General features: G+C 47.0%; 2 protein-coding genes across 6 annotated transcripts; one reads left to right on the top strand and one right to left on the bottom strand.

Moving 5' to 3' along the window:
* The first annotated feature begins 114 nt into the window (after window positions 1–114).
* kcnh6a (potassium voltage-gated channel, subfamily H (eag-related), member 6a) lies at window positions 115–19,838 on the top strand. Of its 2 annotated transcripts, XM_084677294.1 has the most exons (17): window positions 115–570; window positions 2,367–2,597; window positions 3,868–4,020; window positions 4,135–4,238; window positions 4,566–4,875; window positions 5,763–5,950; window positions 12,535–12,960; window positions 13,190–13,607; window positions 13,806–14,005; window positions 14,572–14,824; window positions 15,404–15,469; window positions 15,836–16,029; window positions 16,168–16,267; window positions 16,467–16,736; window positions 16,882–17,065; window positions 17,211–17,418; window positions 17,604–19,838. In XM_084677294.1, exons 1-17 carry the CDS (start codon window positions 495–497, stop codon window positions 17,880–17,882), a joined length of 3,660 nt encoding a protein of 1,219 aa, XP_084533420.1. In that variant the 5' UTR covers window positions 115–494; the 3' UTR covers window positions 17,883–19,838. The 2 variants fall into 2 exon arrangements, with proteins under 2 accessions (XP_084533420.1, XP_084533421.1); XM_084677295.1 differs by lacking the exon at window positions 15,404–15,469 and having other exon boundaries at window positions 116–570.
* A 262-nt stretch (window positions 19,839–20,100) lies between these two features.
* Window positions 20,101–23,668, bottom strand: dcaf7 (ddb1 and cul4 associated factor 7). Of its 4 annotated transcripts, none has more exons than XM_084677297.1 (8): window positions 23,453–23,668; window positions 22,682–22,840; window positions 22,383–22,541; window positions 22,165–22,276; window positions 21,906–22,024; window positions 21,504–21,713; window positions 21,260–21,377; window positions 20,101–20,955 (listed from the first exon to the last, which is right to left on the bottom strand). In XM_084677297.1, the coding sequence occupies exons 2-8, from the start codon at window positions 22,817–22,819 to the stop codon at window positions 20,783–20,785; spliced, it is 1,029 nt and encodes a 342-aa protein (XP_084533423.1). In that variant the 5' UTR covers window positions 22,820–22,840; window positions 23,453–23,668; the 3' UTR covers window positions 20,101–20,782. The 4 variants fall into 4 exon arrangements, with proteins under 4 accessions (XP_084533423.1, XP_084533425.1, XP_084533424.1 ...); XM_084677299.1 differs by lacking the exon at window positions 23,453–23,668 and adding an exon at window positions 23,278–23,422; XM_084677298.1 differs by lacking the exon at window positions 23,453–23,668 and adding an exon at window positions 23,274–23,421.
* Between the last annotated feature and the right edge of the window lie 834 nt (window positions 23,669–24,502).

Here is a 24,502-nt window from a genome sequence, read left to right as displayed (position 1 = left end):
TAGTTATTCCTTGATGCGCCAATTATTTGATCAGATTCTAGGATGAAATGCAACATTTTTTTGGCTTCAAAAGCTGGTCCTTTCAGCGGCTTTGCTTACCCGTGGCGTTGCTTATCCGTAATTAACTGATGCGAAAGGAACTTTCTTACTCTTCATACGACGGCACGGTTTTTCACTTTTTTTCCACTTCGCTATTCAGTTTGAATAAATAATCCAGAGTTGCTTGTTGAATTGAGCTTCACTTTGGATATAGTCTCTGTATCGCGCGCACCATCTTCCTGTGGAGCGCTCGTTCTATCGCCCTGGCAACCAGTCTTCGCGGCTGCGGGGTGACACGGTTATTTAATCGTCAGACGCTTCCAGAAATACGTTTCTTTTTTGTCGGCTACCTCTATAATACGAAAGTCTGTTTTCTTGAAGTCAGGTTTTACTTCTGTTAATTCTGCAATTTACAAGGTTCATGAGTCGGAGAAGTCTCCTCTTTCAGCGTCAAAATGCCTGTGAGACGCGGACATGTCGCGCTCCAAAACACCTATCTGGACACCATTATTCGCAAATTCGATGGACAAAGTAAGTGGAAGCACTTTCTGTTACTGAAAAAGTGATTGCCTATTCAAACTGCGTTATTTGCGAGTCACGACAGAGAAATAAAGTCCGTTGTTGCTTATCCCAACTACTGATTGTAAATTAATATTATTCATTGTAGGTTTTCAGATGGATAGCCTAATGTCCTAGAGGTCGAGTTCCACATGGTTCTTGTGGGCATTGTATTACTTGTAAGACGTGAAGCCCTCATTTAGATAACCCTTTGCTGTATTTCAAGCTCAATATAATAGTACATGCTTGCCTGTTATAGTTGTGTCCTTGCACCTGCACATTTGCATGAGTTCACATGTTCACATCATGTTCCGTGACCTCACGTGTTCAGTTTTTTTTTTTTCTCTGAGATGGAAGACCACTCAGCTCACGTCACCACTGCAAGTTGTAATAAGTAATGTAACAGGCTGTATAGTCATCCCATCAAACTAAGACACATAGTCTACTGTCCTGCCAATACTCTTTCTGTTGCACATTCAATGTATCTTTCACAGGCGATGCAACTTTCAAAATATTTAGTTTTGACTAACCCACACACAGTATACACACCGTACACAAATTTCAATAGTTGGTTATGTACCTATATCAATGTTCAGTGCAACACAGTTTATATTGCACCCTTCTGATACACATGTTCCCATCACCGCAAGGAGGCTGGCTGGAAATAACCTGCTGCTCTTCACTGATTAAAGAGAAAGGACTTCAATTTGACTTTTTATTCTTGTCAGACTTTCTCTGGACTGGGAAGTGTCTGAGTAAGGACCAGGCTTAACACATCCTTTGTTGTTAAAGGTCTCCTGTCTCAGGTCCTATAGCAAAGGGACCATGGTCCCTAGACAGATAAGCCCATTGATTTTCTGGACTGGTGGGTAGCTGTAATATTTCAAAAGATTCATTCTCAGAACTTCTCTGCTTCAGGTTAGAGAGAGGTCTTACACGACGGATGAGACCACACCGGTCTTTCTTTGAATGTGCGTGTGTGTGTGCCAGCCAGGTGAGGCACGTGCAACATCAGCGCTGCTAAGCAACGGAGTGACGGTGTTCCTCTTCTGAGACAGAGGCCTAGATAATGACTTTGGATGAGGGAAAGGTTCCTCCAACCAGAATGTCTTGCTTGTCTACTTTAAAGAACCAGATAGTTTACGTTAGAGCGGAACGAACGCTGGTTACCAGTTATAACCGGATGTGTGGGATAAGATGGCAGAGCAAACAGAGAGAGCTGTTAGAAGGCTAAAGACCTTCTCATTCAGATAATGAAGTGCTCCATTAGACCACATAAATGGTCCTGATTGACTGCCATGTTGCCAAGGCATATCAACATAGACGGTGCGAAAACCATCGTCGTCAGAGCACTGACAGTACAGTACCGGTCAAAAGTTTGGACACATTTTCCCATTCATTTTCCAATTCAATTGAATGGGAAAATGTGTCCAAACTTTTGACCGGTACCATATATTAACACATTCGACAAAGTAGACAGTAGAAAACCCAATGAGAGTGGACAGACAGCCGCTTGCTGATTGTTAGGACTGAGGTCAGTGGTGGGGGCTGAGGACAGCGATGCAGCAACAGAGCCACACTGTAATTGCTTAGTGTCCAGCTGTTCATCTTCAGCCACCTGGGACGATCAGTCCCTGGGAGATGATTAGCCCTGCACCGAGGAAGGCTTCACTTCTAATGAGAACACGATGAGTTAGCTGCCTTGTAAAACAGGATCTTTTTTTTCCCCCTGATCCTTTTCTCCCATTGGTTTCCCCCCTCTGTGACAGATCGCAAGTTCCTGATTGCCAACGCACAGATGAAGAACTGCGGAATCATCTACTGCAACGAGGGCTTCTGCCAGCTCTTTGGATTCTCCCGAGCGGAGATCATGCAGCAGCCTTGTACCTGCCAGTTCCTGGTCGGGCCTGGCACCATGAAAAGTGCCCTGGCACAGTTGGCACAGGCCTTGCTGGGATCTGAGGAGCGCAAGGTGGAGATCCTCTACTATGCCAAAGAAGGTATGGAAAGACAAAGGGAACAGAGACAGACAGCAAATCATGGAGGGAGGAGTCAGGAGAGGAATCGGACGCGTCACACGGTGACAGGGAGTGCAGTTGTGAGATGAGACGCATTCCGTTCATCTCGAGGTTGGGGAACCTCACTTCTATATTGTGACGCATATAGATAATACACAGAATGTGTCCCCTGTGGTTTGATAGAAAGCACCTGAAGTATAGTATGTAAATGCACTTAATTTGTCTTGGTCAATACATTTGTTGGGGTAAAAAAAGAAAAAAGAATGAAGCTCTATGGGTCAAATTGAATCTGAACCTTTGGTTCACATTTGAATGTAGTGGTATCAGTGCCCTGTTGTGAAGCCAGCCGGAGACTCAGTGACCTCTGACCTCTCTGGATGTCAGCAGAGCCGACATCAGAATCAGGTTGAGCTGTCAACACAGGCAGACAGACAGACAGACAGACAGACAGGCAGGTAGCTAGAGCAAACATAACCAGGCAAGCTGGGCCACACACACACCCACACAAACACCCACGCAAACACACACACCCATGCAAACACACACACAAACCCACGCAAACATGTACACACGCAAACACACCTCTGCTACTTTGGTCATGTGGGCACGAAAAGGGCAGTCTCTGAGAACCCGTTGTCATGGTAATGTTACCATTGTGCCAGCTCAAATCCACCGAACACCTATTTATTCTCTATCCCGCTGCTAAAGCAAACACACACAAGAGTGCACACACACACACACACAAGCCTGCGCCGCGCACACGCACACAGTTAAGAGGCACTGTTCAAACTCTGATTCTTGTTTTGTGACTTGTGTGACTCTTAAGGACTTGTATGATCCTCCTAACTCCACAATTCTATTAATAGACACAAGTTGTAGCGGTATGACTTCACAAGGATATCCAAGGGAGAGGGGAGAAGCTTCATCTAAAGCATGTCTCATAAACGTAATGGTAGTGATAGTAATGGCCTTTTTACTGTTGTTTGAAAGCTTTCTCCAAATATATCTGAAATAGGATACACCACTTTTCCATGGACCCCAGTAGTATGTCCTTGAAATGTTAGCAATGGGTATGGAGACAAAGAACCCAAGACATGAAATAGAAAAACCATAAGATAGTCTAGATATATGAGTGGGTTAGGCTCAGACTGTTTGAGGACATTTCTAACTGAAAAACACGACCCCTCTCCTCTTACCCCCCCCCCCCCACCCCCCCCCCTCTCCATCTTTCTTTCAACATCATGTGTTGCAGGAACTTGCCGGCCATGTCTGATTGATGTGGTCCCTGTAAAGAATGAGGAAGGGCTGGTCATAATGTTCATCCTCAACTTCCAAGAGCTTATAGATCCCTCCCTGAAGAAAGGAGGCATCAGGCAGAGAATGGCTCAGGGTTGGGTGTGGGCAGGTTAGTGAACTTCAATGCTTACTGGTCTGTATCTTTGAATACCCTATATAGTTTGGCCAAAATAATGTATTTGATATATGTGTGTGTGTGTTTATGTTGTGATACGTGCGTCAGGTCAGAGTCGTAGACTGAAGATGAGATTGCCTATGATGCGCGCCATGCGCCAGGCCTCTCTCTCCAAAGAGCAGTTCGAAGGGGTGGTGGTCGACTACCTGCAGGTGAGACGGCTTGTCAGCTCTGTGGCACTTTGCCTCTCCCTACGTCTTGTGAGCTAGTCGTGCATTGGATCCGTAGTGGTGTACAGTGTTTGGCCTTCAGTATTACATCTACATTCAGTCATTTAGCAGACGCTCTTACCCAGAGCGACTTACGGTAATTCCCCCGAGACAAGTAGGGTGAAGTGCCTTGCCCAAGGACACAACGTCATTTGCCACTGCCGGGAATCAAACTGGCAACCTTCTGATTAATAGCCTGATTCCCTAACCGCTCAGCCATCTGACCCCCCAGTATGAACAGCATGTGTTCTCCCGGCCTTTTCTCCACAGCCCAACAGCGAGGAGGTCCCGCTGAAAGAGTTCCGCATCCCATCCAAAGAGAGTTGCATGCAATCGGAGACGGAAGCCTTGATAGAGCAGGACCTGGAGCCGTCCTCTCCGGTCGGCCAGTCCTCCCCCAAGCGTCTGTCCCTGCTGGTGGAGAGACTGGACCCCGGGGGGGTCTTCCTCGGCGGGGCTCTGCCCCACAGCCGCTCCCGGGAGAGCGTCCGCAGCCTGCGGCGGGCTTCCTCCCTGGACGACGTAGACAGCATGAGGGCTGAGTGGACCAGTCGTCATGGAGACCCTCAGTCCAGCAGCAGTGAGTGTATGTGTGTTTGTGTTCGATGTGTGTGTGTGGGGGGGGCTGGGGGCTGGGGCATGGGGAAGTCATGTCGTGTGGGAGGGTATTCAATCAAGTGAACCTGCAGGCTGTCGAGGAATGATTTAAAGCTGCCATAGGTAACATGGAAGCCAAAGGCGATTGGCTTGAACTGGAGTGCTGGAACATGATTGGCTGGAAAGCAGCGGAACGCTCCAACAGCCACTGGCACTGAGCTGTCTCTGTTGCTAAACAACCCTCAGAGGACCTCATTAGCTTACACAACTTGTTTATAGGGGACAAACCTTGCTTTATTTTTTACAGAAAATATACTACCTTTTCTACCTACATCTCCCCCACTAGAAAACTAAAATCCCTTTAAACAAGCTCTCAGAGGTTAGCATGAACTCACACACCGCTTAGATGGCGAACCCTGTGTTTGTCCCTTACCATCGTCCCCAAGCTCAGACTGAGCACGTGCAGCAGCCTGATGGGCATTTCAACAGGGACACGCTAATCAATTCAATTGCCCTACAGCCACTGTTGCGTGTGGGGAGTTTTGCTTTTTTTGTGTTTGTGTGACTGTGTGTGTGTGTGTGTGACTGTGTGTGTGTGTGTGTGACTGTGTGTGTGTGTGTGTGTGTGTGTGTGTGTGTGTGTGTGTGAGAAAGTGCATTAAAAAGGCTGTGAAGGTTCATTCGTGTCCCCCCTTTGCTTCCGCTGGGCTAAAGTGACGCTCTTAAGAGGAGGATGACATTCATCCACTCCATCACCCTGGCCCCATCACGTCCCCCAGGGACTAGGTTGTGAATGTATACAGTATATTCCACTGTCCGCGTCCGCAGCCTGTACCATTTAATCTCGCGGTTTGTTTGTCCCGCGTGCAGACCTAAAGCCCAGCACCCTGAACTCCACCTCCGACTCGGATCTGATGCGCCCCAGGACCCTCAGCCGCATTCCCCAGGTCACTCTCACCCTGAGGCCACCGTCTCCCACGGAGATCGAGATCATCGCGCCCAGCAAGGTCAAAGACCGCGCCCAGAATGTGACGGAGAAGGTCACGCACGTCACGCAGGTACGATTTCGGGGCGGTCACGATCCTGTCTTGCTGGGCACACCACGATGCCCGTCCTTCTCATTAGGAAATAGACACCTGTTAGGTGAGGTGTCCCACTGTCCCACAGCATTTTGCAACATCTGGAATGTGTGATACTTTGCACCATGCATTATTTGAGACAAAGCGGGAAAAGGACAGAAATAGCATATTTTTAATTGTGTGCAAGCGTGCGGATGTGAAAGAAGGTTCTCACCTGGGTTAGTGTGATGTCACTGCAAACTACATCCCCCTCACAGTCCCAGCATGTCATAGCTGGGACTGTGATCCTGTCAGGTCATGGAAGCACACCTGTGTGACCTGCAGGGCTGCAGGACTCTGGGGTTAGGAGTCTGTCCTCTCTGTAGCTCTGCTGGGCTGCGGTCAGAGGGCTTTTACCACTGTTTGACACAGGAAAGATCAATCACAATAATGGATGCGTGTCATAGCCTTTATTTATTTTTGTACCGTACATGTTATGTTGTTAAGTTTTAGCTGATGGTGATGCTTCTGGTGAGATATGAGTGTTCAAGGAATGTAATCTAAACCTAGTTCTAATAATTAAATCTTGGAATCTAGATGATAAGGGCTACCACTGATACGTTCTTTAAAGGGCCCAGTGGAACATGTTGTCATAGGGCCCAGCATTCCTGGCAAGCTCCTACCCATGCACACACACACACACACACACACACTCTTCAGTCCTGAGTTTCACATCATCAATGCCCTGTGCTAGCTTTTATTTTAAACTCAACACTTAATCCACAAAGCATGAAGCCATATATTTCTATATCTATACAAGGAATTCTTCGTCTTGAATTAGTACAAGGTAACGATACAGTATACACCTGAAACTCAAAAATATATGAAAATATAGTGAAGCATTGCAAGTTTATGTTGTGAATGAACTTTTATAATTAAGTTCAGTTCAGCATGAAAATGATATTAGCCTGTCATGTCTTTGTAAATATCTAATGTCTGTACTCTTTGACATCTGTGTTTGTACTGCAAGAGGTATAAAACATGCCCTCTGGTGGTCTGGCCAACGGTGTCCTGGACGTCGTTGTGTTTATGCGGTGTGGTGGTGGGGCCGGGGAGGAGTAATTGGCAGTTAGGGCTGGATGTCAATTGAGTGTACATACATATATGAGTATGTGTGTCTGGGGGGAGGGGAATTAAGGGAGGCGTAGTTATGAAACATAGTGAAGCTGGGAGGGCAGGAGTTGGGTGGTGGTGGGGGGGGTATTGAGCGGGCCGCTCTGGGCCTTGATGCTGTCAATGACCTTGGCCTCTGGGGCTAATGGAAGTAGAGGGCAGTAGAGGGACTGGACACGCTCTCTCTATCAGCCTGTCAGCCACCATCTCTGCCCTTTAACTACTTGTGTTGTTCCATCACTTCACTCACCTTCCTTTCTACCTTCTGACTTCCTGTCTCTCAATTGGTCTTCTGTGTTGGCGGCCTGCTGTTTCTCTGCACTTTCTACACGTGATGACGTCTCCTAGACAGGGCATCAAAGAGCAGTGCGACAAGAGGTGCTTTTCCAGGTCATACAGATCATTACCACCGAGGGAGGACACAACTTAAAACAGCTACACAACATCACAAGATCCAAACAAGTCCTACAGATATACTGTCTGTCAAAGTATTCATGGTAGTTAGTGTAGATTATGATTCATCACACATAGCCTAAATTATACATACATTTTTGTTTGGTTTGCGTCCTATTACACAACTAATCTTCTCGGTTATCCACGCTTTTATAATTGGATTTCGATTGGTGCCTTTGCAAAATGAGGGAGGGAAATGATCACTCACATTGATCTATGTTTGCATTGATTAGTCTGCGTAACATAGCAGATAACATGATTCTCTGTAGAGTGGTGAACAGATGATAGTGAGACAGATCCTATACCATAAGCAGGGTGGGAGGTGGCTGCTTAGGTGAGGAGAGAGAGCTGATATGGCGCCCCCTGTCTTTGAATGAGCTAGTGCAACTGGTAGGTAGAACTATACCCTTCTGATGCTTGATCTTTCTGCAGTGCATTCTATGGGCACTGTTTTGTAAAGTCCGCTTTGGATAAAAGCGTCTGCTAAATGAATGAGACGTGACTGTATGGAAATGTAGCAGGCTGCCCAAGTAATCACAAGAACAGCCACCTGGTGAGGAACTAGAGGGCTCGAATGAAAACACAGGTGTTTTTTAAAGTCGAGGCATCCTTTGCTCTTTGCATTTACGGATACGCTTGTTCGTGACACAGTGGGTGTGTCCGGGTGTAGATGTTTACCCGCTGTGTTGATGTTATTGTATGGATGTACTGTGTGTGTGTGTGTGTGTGTGCTGGGGGAGGTGTATGAATGAACATTTGCATGCCTTACTTCCTTATGTGAGGGCTGGGCTGGATGCTGCCAAAGGAGAGGGAGGGCAGTGTTCGCCTTCGGTAGCCCTCCCCTCGCTCAGTGCTCTCCTGCGCTCTCCCGGCAACACTCCTCACCATGAGCTTCAAAGATAAACTTAAACCAGTAAGTACTCAGCCCTGAACCCCTTCCTCTTTCCCCTGTTATTTAGATCATTTATCTCCATTTACTGTCATTACTCCGTCCCTGTCTCTTTACCTGTCTGTCTGTCTCTCTCTCTCTCTCTCTCTCTCTCGCTCTCTCTCGCGCTCTCTCTCGCTCTCTCTCGCGCTCTCTCTCTCTCTCTCTCTCTCTCTCTCTCTCCCTGGCCCACCTGTTAGACCTGGTGAGGTGGGGACCTGAGTGGGCTGAGACTGTTGCTGTGGAATTACATATTTATTCATTGAATGCCATACTGTTCCATTTTATTAATGTGTAGTGTAACATCATTCTACATACATACATGTTTGTTGTATAAATATATATATATATACACAATATATTTATATATATATACACAAACATATGTGTTTGTTTTCGTGTCAGAGCTTTGTTTGACCCACAAGGTGCGTGTGAGTGTACCAAACTGATGTTTAAACTGACCCTAAAAGGGTCACGTGTATTATATGACTGGATTCTTTCAGAATTTGTTGATGTTGTATTTTGTACCATATCACACTAAATGTATTAGTTGTATGCGTATTAGTTCCAGCTTATTATAAGCACAGTAGAGTTGGTGGAAGGCACTCCGTGCAGACAGCACACTGAGGATTTCATTATGAAACCAGACCACAGATTATATCAATACCTTCACATTTCAGTCAGCATATCACAGTTGCTTGCTTGTGCACAAACGTAAAAGTGGGTGCATGGGTCAGGAGAAGGGGGTGGGGGGCGTGGAAGAAATTGCCTGAGGTTTCCTGTGTGCTTACATTATTCACTAATCAATAGAACTAGTCATTGGATACTAGTTAGTATGTTGTCATGTAAGCTTGCTATTAATAAGAGTTGACTGTGTCAGGGTTAACCCTTGTGTTCTCTTCGGGTCATTCTGACCCATCAGTCATTGTGACCCACCGTCATTTGCAACAACTTTACCGCATACAAAAACAAAATGAAGCATTTTCTTTTAACCGTTGGGCTGTCTCAGACCCCCCACATTGCGAAGGTTAAAATAAAATTATTTTTATTTGCTTTTGTATTGGGTAAAATTGGGTAAACACAACGATGGTTCGTTATGAACCTTTTGGTTATGTGACCCGAAGGCAGCACAAGGGTTAATAGATGTTCGGGATCAGAAGAAAGTACTGGCTAAATGTTCCTTGTCATGACTACAAGGAGAGCTCCAACTATGAAGTCTGCTACTCTCTAGTCTGAGTGGTCATGTGTTGGGAGCTGTGAATCTCTTTCTCTGAGACTGTTGTAACGTCATTACTGCCTGACTGTCACTATCTATGTTTACATTCCTGTGCCCTATAAAAGATGGTCCTCCGGCCTTCAGAGCGGAGAGAGACTTGATTGAGACCTAAGACTGGTGTTGTGTTGTCATTTACTGTCAGAGGTCTGGTTCTCTCCCCCAATCTGCAGATTGATAAATCCAGAACTCAGCTGAACTTAGTCACTCCGATTATGAAGAGACGGACAAAACACTTTCTTCATCAGGGGGTGTTGTGATTGTGTGTAGATGACTGTATGTGCCAGGGGTTGTGATCCTGCATGTACTAGAGTTGTGATCATGCTTGACATACAAACAGGCCTGTGTAAATACACATCCCCTCCCATGTGGACCCCCATGTTGACCCCCCCCTCCCACATGCTAGTGTGCTGTTGGGACCCTCAGGGCAAAGTTTTTCATGCTCGGTCCTAGAGAGCATCTGACAGAGAGAATACTCACATCCAGTATTGAACTTACAGAATTTCCAAACAGCAAGCTCAGAAAACGATTTCAGAAGCTTTAGACTAACTTATGGTTCTAAAGTATTTTGCTTTAGCTTTGCATATCATTGATTTGATATCTGGTGTCATTCTGGTTGAAAGGAGACTACTTTTTTCCCCATTTATTGTATTTTTAATTCAGACATATAGGTAAAGGAGTAGGGAGGGTTAAGGAATTGACGTTGAGCCCCGGTTTGACTGTGGTCATGTATGTGTTTCCCTGTGTTTGGAGCACCAGTTTCAGGCAACAAACGTCGATGTTTCATCTGTAAATTGTTTAACTAAGCAGCTTCACAGGTTTTTTGAAAAAAAAAGCATGCAAGTCACCACTCTCTTATTTCTCTGCCGGGAGAAAACAGGAATCGTGCAAATCAGAAGAGGTGTTTCCCACACAGTGCGTGCATGATCAGCCCATCCTGACTAAGGAAAGCCTTAGTTGAATGTGACGTGAAACCAGATTAAATTGGGGGAAAGCACTGAGAGCATTCATTCATGACCAGCTACTGTGAGAGGCCAAAGTGGAGTGTCACTGACACGTGCTTTCAACTGTGTCAGAGAAGCCCTTTCAGAACAGTACCAACTCTTCGTGCTGCATCAACAGCACAGCGAGTATCGACAAGGTGTTGATCTCCCCCCCCCCCCCCCCCTCATAATCACACTTTAGAAAGTGTTAATGAAAATTAACCAAAACCAACCAACCTCGGTTGACCGCTTTGTCGATACGTGTGTAAATAGGGGCACTTACCCCCACTCTGCCATTGGCAGAGAAGTGGCACGGGGTGGTCACATGGTGTGGCAGGTGTGCATGCAGTGGGGGAGCTTTAAAAGCCAGGGGAGCTAGTTGGATGGTGGGAGACCTGGGGAGACGGACGGGGCTCGACCAGGGAGAGTTCCTATCAGCGAGTCAGTCAGTAGTCCACTGGGGCTGGGTGTGCTGGGTGTGCTGTGCCCCTGGGCACACTGTACAGGATAACCAGGGGAGGGATGGAGCGCGAGAGGAAGTGTATGTTCCGAGGAAAGCAGGACAGCTTCTTGCGGCGGGCGATGAGGACCAGGGTTGGTCGTCCCACCTGCTGCGGCTGCTGCGCTCGGGGCCAGGATGAGCTGGAGCACCTGGACATGGAGGCTCTGATTGTCTTGCCGGTCAGTAGACTCGCTCTCCACTCACCGCCATGCTCACGCCCTCTGGACTGGGCTTCAGGGGAGGTGGTTGGTTGGTTGGTTCTTGTAGCTACACAGACGGCTGTGGCTCTGGGGGTAGAGAGGGTCGTCTGTTAATCGCAAGGTTGTTGGTTCGATCCCCGACTCCTCCCAGGCCATGTGCCGAAGCATCTTTGAGCAAGACTCTGAACCCCGAGTTGCCCCCCGATGGGCAGAGCGGCACTTTGCACAGCGTGTGAGTATGAATCGGAGAATGCGAGGCAAAATTGTAAAGCGCGTTGGGTGCCACCAAGGTATAAAAACATGCTATATAAATGCAGTCCATTTACCATTTACAGGCAGTGCTGAATGCTGGTTATAATGCAGATGCTTCATCAACCATATGGTCGAGGCTGGGTGGAGCTGTTACTAGGACTGGTGTATGCGTCGAACGTTCCTCGAGGCAGCTGTCGCTTGAACTGAATCACAGAACTGTGTTTATAACAACTAGACATGATAAATCTCTCAACAGATGACACACTTACACACACACACAAAATCTCCTCCTCACTGGACTATAAATTAGAGCTTATTGATTTCTGAGCAGCTAATGGAGTTATTTTTGTAACCCCTATTCAATTGTCGCTTCGGTGACAGACTTGGGGGTGGGAGTGATGTATTCCTGGCTGTCAGTTTGGCCCTGGATGTCTGTCTGGCACAGTCTGGCCCAGTGTAGGATGAAACAGATGCACTATGGAGCTGCTGCCTTGTCCAAGAGTCTGTCCAAGACAGGCTCAGGTCCTGTGTGGGCGCTGATAGACTTGTGGTAGCAGGAACATTCCTCAATCCACTGCCAGACTCATTAGCTGTGGGTGGTTCATGAGTAACTTTTCTCTATTGTGACCCTTTATTTAGAGCCTTCATTCAATCATGGGTTTGTCTGTACCACTGTACCAAGTTCTGTACCACCACGACAGATTTTTGCTGAAATGTAAAAACACTTCTCATCACTCCAAAAAATGTTTGGTAAGAGCGTTAGCATCACGGCCGCTAGGCTTTTCCCCACGTGTTCATGTGTGTCGTTTCTGCTCCGCAGGTGTTGTCCCTGGGGGCTGACGTGCTTCCGGAGTACAAGCTCCAGGCCCCACGCATCCACAAGTGGACCATCCTCCACTACAGCCCCTTCAAGGCTGTGTGGGACTGGCTCATCCTGCTGCTGGTCATCTACACGGCCGTGTTCACCCCCTACTCTGCCGCCTTCCTGCTCAACGAGGTGGAGGACGAGCGGCGGCGCACCTGCGGCTACACCTGCAACCCGCTCAACGTGGTCGACCTGGTGGTAGACGTCATGTTCATCGTGGACATCCTCATCAACTTCCGCACCACCTACGTCAACCACAACGACGAGGTGGTGAGCCACCCTGGCCGGATCGCCCAGCACTACTTCAAAGGCTGGTTCCTTATCGACATCGTGGCGGCCATCCCCTTTGACCTGCTCATATTCCGCTCTGGCTCTGAAGAGGTAAGGGGCCAGCAGGGAGACGAGGTGTAGTAGGGGAGGAAAGACGAGTTAGAGCACTTTGAGCTGCAAATCTTGTATGAAAAGTGCTATATAAATTAAGTCTTACTTACTTACGAGAGAGAAACCAAACAGGGTCTTAATGACTTTATATTTTTATCTGCCTATGAAGTCTGTTAATGTGGGTAAGTCCTTGTAATGCAATGTCACAAACCCCTCTTCCTCCTCCTAGCCCCAGACAACCACACTGATTGGCCTGCTCAAAACAGCACGGCTCTTGAGATTGGTACGAGTGGCCAGAAAGCTGGACCGCTACTCTGAGTACGGTGCCGCAGTCTTGTTCCTCCTCATGTGCACCTTCGCCCTCATCGCCCATTGGCTGGCCTGCATCTGGTACGCCATTGGCAATGTTGAGCGCACCGGCTCTGCCCGCATTGGAGAGATGAAGATCGGTTGGCTAGATAACCTGGCTGACCAGATAGGTAAACATTACAATGACAGCGACGCAAGCTCTGGTCCCAGCATTAAGGACAAGTACGTCACGGCACTCTACTTCACCTTCAGCAGCCTGACCAGTGTGGGCTTTGGCAATGTCTCCCCCAACACAAACCCTGAGAAGATCTTCTCCATCTGTGTCATGCTTATTGGCTGTGAGTAAGCTACTACATCTTTTCTGTGTGTGTGTGTGTGTGTGTGTGTGTGTGTGTGTTTATGAGTGTGTGCATATTTGTGTGTGTACGTGTGTATGTGTTTTGTGTGTTTGAGCGAGCGAGAGAGCAACAGAGAGACCTAAAGTGCTTTAAGGGTGGCTCTGATGAAGGATTGTCTCTTTGTTGTTTCTCTGTTAGCTCTGATGTATGCCAGTATCTTTGGAAACGTATCAGCCATCATCCAGAGGCTGTACTCGGGCACCGCACGCTACCACACCCAGATGCTCCGCGTCAAAGAGTTCATCCGCTTCCACCAGATCCCGGGGGGACTACGCCAGCGACTGGAGGAATACTTTCAGCACGCCTGGTCTTACACCAACGGCATCGACATGAACGCTGTAAGTCATCCTCAGTCACGCACACACAGAAATATATTCATCCATCAGCACAAAGAAACACTGACTTTTTCCATCGAGTCTGCAGCCATTTGTTGGGAAGATCTACCAGTGGAAATGTGCGTCATGTCCTGCCTGTTAGTAGACACAGAGAAGAGAAAGCCTGGGGCTTCTCACAACCCAGGAACGTGACGTAGCAGAGAACACAGAGCTAGCCTGTCAATTCAATCTGAACAGAGTTCATCACACGTCCGTGTGAGTGTGTGTGTGTGTGTGTGTGTGCGTGTGTGTGTGCGTGTGCGCCTAGATCGATATTGAGCTACCGACAGATTGATTTTCTTTTCCTTATCTCGCTTTTCACCTATTTAAGAACAAGAATTAGCTTCATTCGCCATGAAAGTTCACACAAAAAAAGGGAATTTACTGTGGCAGGAAGGTGCATACGATAAACATACACCAATCTTAAAATATAAAAAGTTGAAAATATTTCAGCTCCCCCCCCCAAAAATATCTCCTTGTTTCTTCCTCTCTGCTTGCCTTTATCTTTCCCTCTCTCTCTCTGTCTGTAGGTGTTGAAAGGTTTTCCCGAGTGTTTGCAAGCGGACATTTGCCTGCACCTGAACCGCACCCTGCTCCAGAACTGCAAGGCGTTCCGGGGAGCCAACAAGGGGTGTCTGCGAGCGCTGGCTGTGCGCTTCAAGACCACCCACGCCCCGCCTGGCGACACTCTGGTCCACAGCGGAGACGTCCTCTCAGCCCTCTACTTCATCTCACGAGGATCCATAGAGATACTGAGAGATGATGTGGTGGTGGCTATACTGGGTGAGGGCTCCCATCTTCCTTCTCATGTGACTTTCTCTCTCTCTCTCTCTCTCTCTCTCTCTCTCTCTCTCTCTCTCTCTCTCTCTCTCTCTCTGTGTTTCTCTCTTTCTCTGTCTCTCTGTGTTTCAATCTCTCTCTGTCTCTCTCTGTCTCTCTCTCTGTCCCTCTCTCTGTCTCTCTCTCTATTTATGTGTCTTTCTCTGTCTCTCTCTCTCTGTCTCTCTGTCTCTCTCTCTCTGTCCCTCTCTCTGTCTCTCTCTCTATTTCTGTGTCTCTCTCTTTCTCTGTCTCTCTCTCTCTGTCCCTCTCTCTGTCTCTCTCTCTCTCTTTCTGTGTCTCTCTCTTTCTGTCTCTCTCTCTCTGTGTCTCTCTCTGTCTCTCTCTCTGTGTCTTACTGTCTCTCTCTCTGTCTCTCTGTCTCTGTCTCTCTATCTCCTTCTTTCTCGAACATACAGACATGCACACACACACACACACTGGCATGCTACACACACTTTACCGTGTGGTGGTGTGCGGTCTTGCCGGAGGTGTTTCTGCACAGCTCCACATCCATTTCACAGTATCATTGATTGCCAATAGGCCAACCGCTCAGAACCAGGCTCTCTACGCTTACCCGCCTCTTTCTGATTCGTCTCTCAAATGCATGTAAGTGGACATGAATTGGACATGAAATCAGACTTCATTTTGATGATATTCTATAGTGTCACTGGCCTTCCATCTAAGAAAAACAAGGTAACTAGGTTGATCCAAATCATCTGTCATTTAACTCCTCTTCCTCTCGCAGACTTATGACATGCTTCCAAAAATGTTTTTTTATTTTATGAATTTATGAATTTCTTTATGATTATCATTCCTTGATCCCACCACTTTCTGCAGTAGTAAAATGTTATACCCTCTTGTTATACCCTCTCTCTCTCTCTCTCTCTCTCTCTCTCTCTCTCTCTCTCTCTCTGTCTCTCTGTCTCTCTGTCCCTCTTTCTCTCTCTTTCTCTCTTGTCTCAAACGATGCAGGTAAGAATGACATCTTTGGGGAACCCATCAGCCTGTATGGTCGGCCAGGCAAGTCCAGCGCGGATGTGAGGGCGTTGACCTACTGTGACCTCCACAGGATCCAGAGGGACGACCTGCTGGAGGTGCTGGACATGTACCCCGACTTCTCAGACACGTTCTGGAGCAACCTGGAGATCACCTTCAATCTGAGAGATGTAAGTGTCCCCCATCTGCAGGAGACCAACTGCAGGGATGTTTAGCGTGATGCCATCCGGGGCTGTTTGTGTAGGTGTTGTGTGTGTGTCAGTGAATGTGTTGTGTGTAACTGAATAACTCAAGCTACTGTGTCTCAGGTAGATAGAATAAACCAGGCAACCCCCAGCGAGGATTCTGAATGTGGATACCGTCGGCCACGACGCAGAAGAAACTCACTGCACAGACGCAACCGCCCAGGCAAGTGTGTGTGTGTCTGTGGGTGTTTGTGTGTGTCTGTGGGTGTTTGTGTGTGTCTGTGGGTGTTTGTGTGTGTCTGTGGGTGTTTGTGTGTGTCTGTGGGTGTTTGTGTGTGTCTGTGGGGGGGGGGGAGTTATAACAACGTGTTCACATGTCACAAGGTGTGACTTAGTCCTGCTCCTCTGTGCATCCTGTCTAGACGGCATGGACCGCGAGGACTCCTACCCGGACCAGTCCTGTCCGATGGGGAACCACCAAGATCCCAACACCAGCTCCCAGTGGGACGACCTCTGCAGCAGCACCAGTGCCTGCTCCAGCGACGATGAGATGAAGCCCGTAGGGCACAGCAAAGCTGAGTTGAGATGCGACACCCACGACTACCGCCCTGCTGCCGTGAGTCTGCTGGGCTCCGGCGGGCCCTCTGCCGGCCTGTCAGGGGCCATGGAGCGAGGAGGACATCACTACACAGGTGAGAGACACGCCGTCTCCGTCTCTGCTCACTGGGCACTGCACTATCTGTACGAGGACGCTGCTGCACGCTGTACAGAGCTGCACATGGTTGTCTTTTGTAAACAGCATTCACACTGGCTTTGGGTCCTCTACTGTCTTCCCAGTGGCAGCCCCCGTCAACATGCCAGGGTATTACGGCATCTGGCCCGAACGGAGGCCCAGCCAGTTCTCAGAGAGCCAGCGCCGCTCGTCCTCAGTGAGGGCCACTTACCACCCTCCCCCCTGCACAGAGGACAGGCCCAGCGAGCTGGAGTCCAGGCTGGAACTGCTGCAGTCTCAGCTCAACAGGTGTGTAGGTGTGTGTAGTGTGTGGATGTGTGTGTGTGTGTCATGAATAAAGAGAAGCGTACGGATGTCATGTTTGTAAAACAGAGCGCAGATGCAATTCATGTCCTCCCTTCCTCCCTCCCTCTCTCTCTCCTCCTCTGTCCAGACTGGAGACTAGGATGACCGCAGACATCAACGTGATACTGCAGCTTCTACAGAGGCAGATGGCCCCGGTGCCTCCTGCGTACAGTGCTGTGTCGCCGAGACCCCATCCGCCTCACCCTCCAACGCTGTACGAAACAGGAGCCCCCGCCATCCATAGCGTCCCCCCTATCCCACCAGTCCAGATTGACAGCATACCCTCCACACTGCCGGTGAGTTCACAAATTGCTATGGCAAACAATTGTCACTGGTCATTGATCCGAACCTACTAGTGAGCAAGTGCACGTGTGTGATGTGGTTGTGTTGAGATCTGAAGAATCGAAGAGGGTCATGATCTGACAAGCCGACCGTTTTCCATCCTACCCAAACCTCTCTGCCTCTATTTGTGTTTTCGCAGAGTTCGGATTCAGACTTCAAGCACAGGTCCAAGGACTCCCTGTCCAGTGGAATCCACCTTGCTGTGGCCTCTGATGACACCATGTCCATGTCCCCAGAGACTGAGCCTCATCCAGGCCCGCCAGTGGGCCTCCGCCGGCCCCCTGGCCCTGCCCAGGGCCCCCCCAGACTGCTGTGTGGCAGCCAGCGCTTCCCCTCCCTACCTGAGAACCTGGAGACCTCCACAGATGGCCAGGAGATCCATCGGCGCGTGTCCGACCCGATCCTGCCAGGCAGCTAGACCCGCCCGCCCCCTCCACCGAGCACCCCCTGCCCCACCACAGGAGGGTAGCCATACGGTGCTCCAGACACCACGCTAATCCTCTTCTTCTCCAGTCTTTTCCCATCCCTGACCCTGATCTGTTAAATGCTGCTGAAGAACGTGGATTGACTTTCACACTGCAGAGGGGGAAGATCAGGAAAATGCCTCCTCTCTCTCTCCCAGACTCATGATCCAGTACCACAGGCTTCTTTCCCCTCTCTCGCTCTCTCTCTCTCTCTCTCTCTCTCTCTGTCTCTCTCTCTCTCTCTCTCTCTCTCTCTCTGTCTCTCACTCTCTCTCTCTCTTTCTCTCTCTCTCTCTCTCTGTCTCTCTCTCTCTCTCTCTCTCTCTCTCTGTCTCTCTCTCTCTCTCTCAGGGCCCAGTTTGGTTATTAGAGGGTCCTTGTGCTAAGCCTAGCCAGGCCAACCTCTTCCTGAGGAGAACTGATCTGGCACTGAGCTGACTATGATCATCCAGAAACACATACACGTCACACAAATACTCACAACATGCCCCACATACCTTTTAAGCTGTAGCAACAACATACCATCCTAATGTTTCCTTTAAGTGACGAAGTGAGATTACAAGCATGGCCGCTTCATGCTCTTTTTTTTGGAGAGAGACACCTTTTTTGCCTGCCTGTGTGGGACAATCACACTGTAGAAGACATGCACAACCAGCCCGTCCATTTAGATTGTTTTCCTTTTTCTCAGAATTAAAAGAAAATATGAAAATGTGTTGAATTTAGAAAAAGGGGATCTTAAATCATGAACAACTAATGCTTATGCACAAAGTTAACAGTCACAACACTTTTTTTGTTGATCTATAAAATATCATGAGATGAATTGAGATGACAACTCAAATTAATAATCAAAGGTTGTTTTTTAACCAGTCATTTGAGATGGAAGGTTGGTGTTGGTGTGACAACAAGTAACTAAACATTTCTGATGAAGGAGTACAAACCAACCTTAATGTGGAATGGTGCACAACACAACAATTGTTGCGGCCATTTTGTGCAAAGAAATATAACTTTCTGTCACGACCAGATAATCTGATTTACAATGACATACTATATGCTGACATTAAAAGCCATCTTTGTAATCGTGTCATTTGGCCATTGCCATGGTTCATTGCCGTGTGAATCAAGCAAAGCAGAAATGTATGTATTTTTTCTTTTAGTTTTAGCAATTGTGTAAAGCATTATAAAGTACTTTTTTTTTTTTTAATAATGCCACTGCTTTGCTTGTTTCCCCTATGTGTGACTATGTGTCTGTACTGTTGGACATGACTGTGGATACATCAAAGTTGTCATCCGTTTTTTAGGGGTGGGTGTGTGTTCAGTGTGTGTTGACTGTTAACACTAAGTGATTATGATCACAGTTACATATTCCACATTTTGCACCAGTGATAGTGGAAAATGTGACAGGAAAATATACCTAAATGGTGTGTAATGGTGGTGCCAACATCCGTATGTGTGTTGTCTAATTGGATTGAGTTGGGTTTCCTGTCAATGGAGACTTGGTTGTGACTTGGGATAGTCATCCTCTCTTGTGCTGGAAAGTTTCAAAATTAGGGTGAATGTAATAATTTTTGTAAGCCTTTGTCACTCTGTAAAGGCATACTGAAGCACAAATTATTTTAGTATTATGTTCTTTTAGACAAAATATTATTTATAACACAACAGAAAAAAGCAACTCTTTGTGGCTTTACCATTTCAGTGTGGCATTGATCTGAAATAAGCAGGGAACTTGATGCAGTGACACAAAGATCTACATGGTATAGGACAGACAGGTTTATTTGGGTAGAGCAAATTCGGTAATACAAACTTTCATGAAAAAAGGTACTACATGAACATTTGTCTTATCAATATCTTAGTTCATATATTTATATGTATGTACATTGTCCCTTGTATAAACATGCTACAAGAGTTTGACATTGGAGTAAAGAACATTAAAAAAATCAAGGGAGTGGTCTACAATTACAAAGAATTAGATTAGTACAAGGAAATCACTCTCCTTCAATACTAAGCTAAGTAAACGACATATCACAGTCATGACTCAAGATAGGAACTGCAAATCCTGGCACATCTCTATTTAAACTGTAAAAAGGTATGACATGGAAGATGAAATGACTGGTTCAGTCAGGCTCTGTTCTGGATGATGACAGCTCACGCTCATCATGTTTCCCACAGAGGAAGGCATGACCACTGACATTGAGAACATTTAATATTCTTCCTAGTTCCTTCACTGATATTACATTGCATCCGTCAACAAAGACCACACCAATCTCCGTACTATCATGGGTAGCTGACATTAAATACAGGGTACTTATCTTTTCTATGTGTATGGGAAAAAAAATCTAACACCAAGGGTATTTAAAATGGTTATGACACAAAATGATATGTGGTGTGTCACTGGTTCATTGTCCACATTCACCTGCCCTACGTTGCCCAACTGTCCCTTTTGATAATCTATTGGTTGGCTTTTCTTCTTGACACGCAGAAACAGATCAGTCTGAAATCTGTGTTTCCATTGACACCTGATCAGCAGTAACAGTTGCAGCAAACTGGACACTGATGCATGTTGGAGCTCTACAGATATTGAACACCACTACAAACAAAACAAATAAATAGTGCATACTCGGTTTGAAATAGAGGTGAGATCAATAAAAAACGGTAAACTAAGATGTTGTGGAGTAGAACAGGGGAAATTCCCAAGAGCCAGGGAGTTTTCCTAGATTCCCCTTTCCAAAGGCGTGTCCATGTGGAGAGAGAATTGTGTTGAGGCAAAGAGTCTGACTATATTTCACTCTCCAAAAAAAACAAAACAAACAAGTCCAAGTTTTGTATACTTTTCACCCCAGTCCACTGGGGGTTGGGTTTACACACGCAAAATCTCTAGGCAGTTGTTGTAGCAGATGGCGATCCAATCTGGCTGGGTGGAGGCCCACTGGACGTTGTTGATCTCCCCCTCAGCAGTATAAGCCAGGATGGGGTCCTCGATGGCCCTGGGCATCTGCTGGATGTCCCAGATCAGTGCCTGGTGGTCATCCGCTAAAACAGGGAAAAACAGGAGCCATTAGGGCATTCAACTGAAGGGTTAGAAGAGCGGCACTTTAGGTTCTGGATTCCATTTGTTTATGCAGCAGTGCCAGTGTAACAGGGGGCAGGTCAGGAGTCAGTCCTTCTAATCTTTCACCATCATTGGTCCTCGATCCCTGGACTTCTGACTCGCAAATGCGACTCCTTACCAGCTACGCTAACGAAAAGCTAATCTATTCGCTAGGCGAGGGTGGCCTGTAAACATACCCGAGGAGTGGGTTTACCAGCCACATGGGCTATACCTGTGCAGCCTTACCTGCAGTGCAGATGTGGCAGGAAGAGTGAGGGGCCCAGGCGATGCCGTTGACGCACGCCCGGTGGTTGTTGAGACGGGCTACAGGTGTGCACGGAACGCGTACGTCCAGGATAACCACCTGACAGACAGACACAGAGGCAAAAAAAATTAAGGCAACGGAAATATTAAAAAGACTGAATGCTATACTGGGACAACCACACAAGACAGAGGTGACAACAATAGCAATAGTGCTAAACATGCAGACCTCCATGCCATCCATCGCCATGGTAGCCAGGTAGTTGGGGTCCTGTTTATTCCAGCAGAGACGTAGCAGTGGGTGGTGTTGAGGGTCTTCATAGATGATGGTGCTGTGTTCCAGATGACGAAGGTCAAACATGCGCACAGAGCCATCAGCGCCCACTGATGCAAACATGTCCCTCCCACCTCCGGCACGACTAAAAGCAATATCATACACCTGGAGGATAGAGAGGAACCTCATCAGCACAACGTTTAATAGGACTACAAATACAAAAACCTACAACTACACGTCCACAACCATGCAATGTGCCTTCAGTGAAAGGCAAATCTTTTTTTTTTCAACTACAAATTTAACAAACTCAGCAGGCAAAACAGGAACTTTGTCTTTTCCCACAAACACCCCACACACCTCTTTGTCGTGAGCGATGAGCTGGGTTTTAACGTGCCCAGACACCAGGTTGACACGACCTAACACCTGGCCTGTCTCCAAGCCCCAGATAGTGCAAGTTGTGTCAATACTGGAGGTGCCTGTAAAATAAACACACAACACAAGACTTGTTTGTGTGGCCAGTCATGTATTGGGTACCGTCCAAACACGTAAAAGTCGACCCAAGGGTCATAACATCAAACACTGTTTCAAAAAGAACCAAAAGCTGCAGTCCTCTTACCGAGTAGATTTGGATCCACTTCGTTCCAGTCAAAAGAGGTGAGTGGGGCGCAGAAATCCGAGTTTTTATTGTTGTTCAGCAAGCATTCCAGGCGTGTCTCTGTGTCACTGACCTAACAGAAAATATCAAACAGGCTTGCAATTATAATGTATTGAACATCCTTGTGATGATTTTGCTTTAAAAATGATTATGTGATCTTGTCTGGATCCAAGACTAACCCTCCAGATACGCAGGTAGTCGCCGCTGGTGGCAAGCAGGTCTGGGTATACGCCTTTGGTGTCGGGAATCCACATAATCTTGGTGGTTGGGTAGGGGTGGTCAAAAGTGTTTCTGCAGATGAACTCTGAACTCTCCTCTTCCAGGCCCACTAGCTGCACCTGAGGAAGGCAAAACGGCTAAATCTGAGACAGTAAAATAATGGATCGTGCTCTAATTTAACTGACCACATAGAGATTCTGGATAGTCCTTCAGAGATGCCGTCTTGATGGATCTTGCAGGAGCTCCTTGCTTTGCTCACCTTGTTGTTATATTCTTCAACAAAACTTCCAAGAGCCAGGCGAAATCGTTTGTCCGGTCGGACGCTCCAGTTCATTGCGTACACCGTCCATGGCGCCTCGTATTTGTAGATCTCTTTTCGCTTGCCGTGGAGCGACATGGCAGCTTGGGTTTTAAATTGCTGAAGTGCCCGGGAATAAATATTTATAAATAGTAATTACTGTTATCTGAAAACGGCAACACAGTCTCAAGGCCTGGAATCAACGTACGACAGTGCCAGTAATACTTCCTTTCCTAATAGAGATTTGTGCAAATCAAACAACAAAAGCTGTAATTGCTAACGAATGCTAGCTACTGTGTTAGTTCTTGTAGTGGTAGCAGCTAGCCTTCTCGCTAGCGTCGCCACTACTTGGTCTGTCAAACAAAGAAACAACGTAGCATGTTAGCTAGCTCCAGTCCAAAACCAATGTTTGTCGACCAATACGGGTTAAATTGCCTATACGGGGTTGAGTTTACTATACAAACAAAAATATTTCTTAGGTCCAGCCGGCTTGACACTTTTTTCACTGATCCCAGCACAAGCTCACGCACTAGTGTCCTATTCTGCAAATTACCTACACTAGCTGTTCTACTGGAGCGCTGCAGCTACAGTACAGTGTGAAGTACGCAAGCAGTCTCCTCCTCCCGAAGAAAATGTCGGTGGCCTGTCAACTCCCCAAATAGTTGCAGAATAATACTGAGAATAACTTTGTTCATTTAAATGTTAAAATACCACATAAGACATTTTACTTACAGCAAGACAGAGATCGGGTTTCAGATATCGCGTAGCTTTGAGCAAGCCAGCTCGTTTAAGCTTGTTGTGTTGTCAGGGAAGGGGGAGGAGTGTGCAGGGCAGAAGGTGTCTTTTTTATGAAACCAGGTTAGAATGAATATCAGGAGACTGGGAACTGGGATGAGAATGTAGGTGTTTATCTCATTATCTGTCTTTATGGTTTCTATGTTTATTTGCGGTAGTGTAGACCGCCGGTGTTCCGGAGAATTCAGTTCCCCCAGAGAATGTCTAAGGTTCCCCTGTTCCACCTTCCTTGCGCGTGCGCGAAATCATGAAGACTGATGTGTAGATGACACTTAACATAGGAGGGGGGAACTTATATCCTCAGGCCTCCAGGTAAATCAGTTGCCCACATAATAATACTTCACCAGCATCACTGTATGGCGTCCAAAATCATCAGACTGTCATATGGAGGGGGGGGGGGGGGGGATTATCCTCAGGCCTCCAGGTAAATCAGTTCCCCCTGTGTTCTCAGCTTAAAAGAATGGTGTATAGATTACATTTGTTGTAGTTCAAGTATTTAGGTACACAGAACAACACAAGGTCAGACAGGGAAATTCTTCAGTGCCCAGTTCTTGGGCACTGAAAAGACAAGACAACGCAAGCACCTGGCATAACATAATATATAAGTAAACAGAACATAATTTACATCTATGCTGATCTTAAATAAGTGAAACTTCCTAAATATGCAGATAGCAATAAATAATCGACTATACTAACCCTAATACTAAAACTTCCTAAATTACAGAAAACAATAAATAATACACTATACTTACCCTAAATGCACATAAAAGCAACCCTGTAACCTATTCCTTGTACATAATGATCACAGTATACATCACCAGCATCACAGTATTGCTTTATAAATGACCAGACCGTAATATTCAGGAAGGGGAACCACTTTCCACAGGCATCCAGGGAAATCTGTTACCCCAGTGTGATAGCACAGATCCCCCACATAATGACAGAAGAGACCCTTGGCATGTTAGAGGAGGGGGTACACGTTATATC

This window comes from Hypomesus nipponensis, chromosome 17 (assembly GCF_054491055.1).
Source record: "Hypomesus nipponensis isolate SF chromosome 17, ASM5449105v1, whole genome shotgun sequence".
In the NCBI taxonomy this organism is placed as follows: domain Eukaryota; kingdom Metazoa; phylum Chordata; class Actinopteri; order Osmeriformes; family Osmeridae; genus Hypomesus; species Hypomesus nipponensis.
The sequence above is the reverse complement of the archived record's forward strand: the minus strand, read 5'-3'. Positions and strand labels throughout refer to the sequence as shown.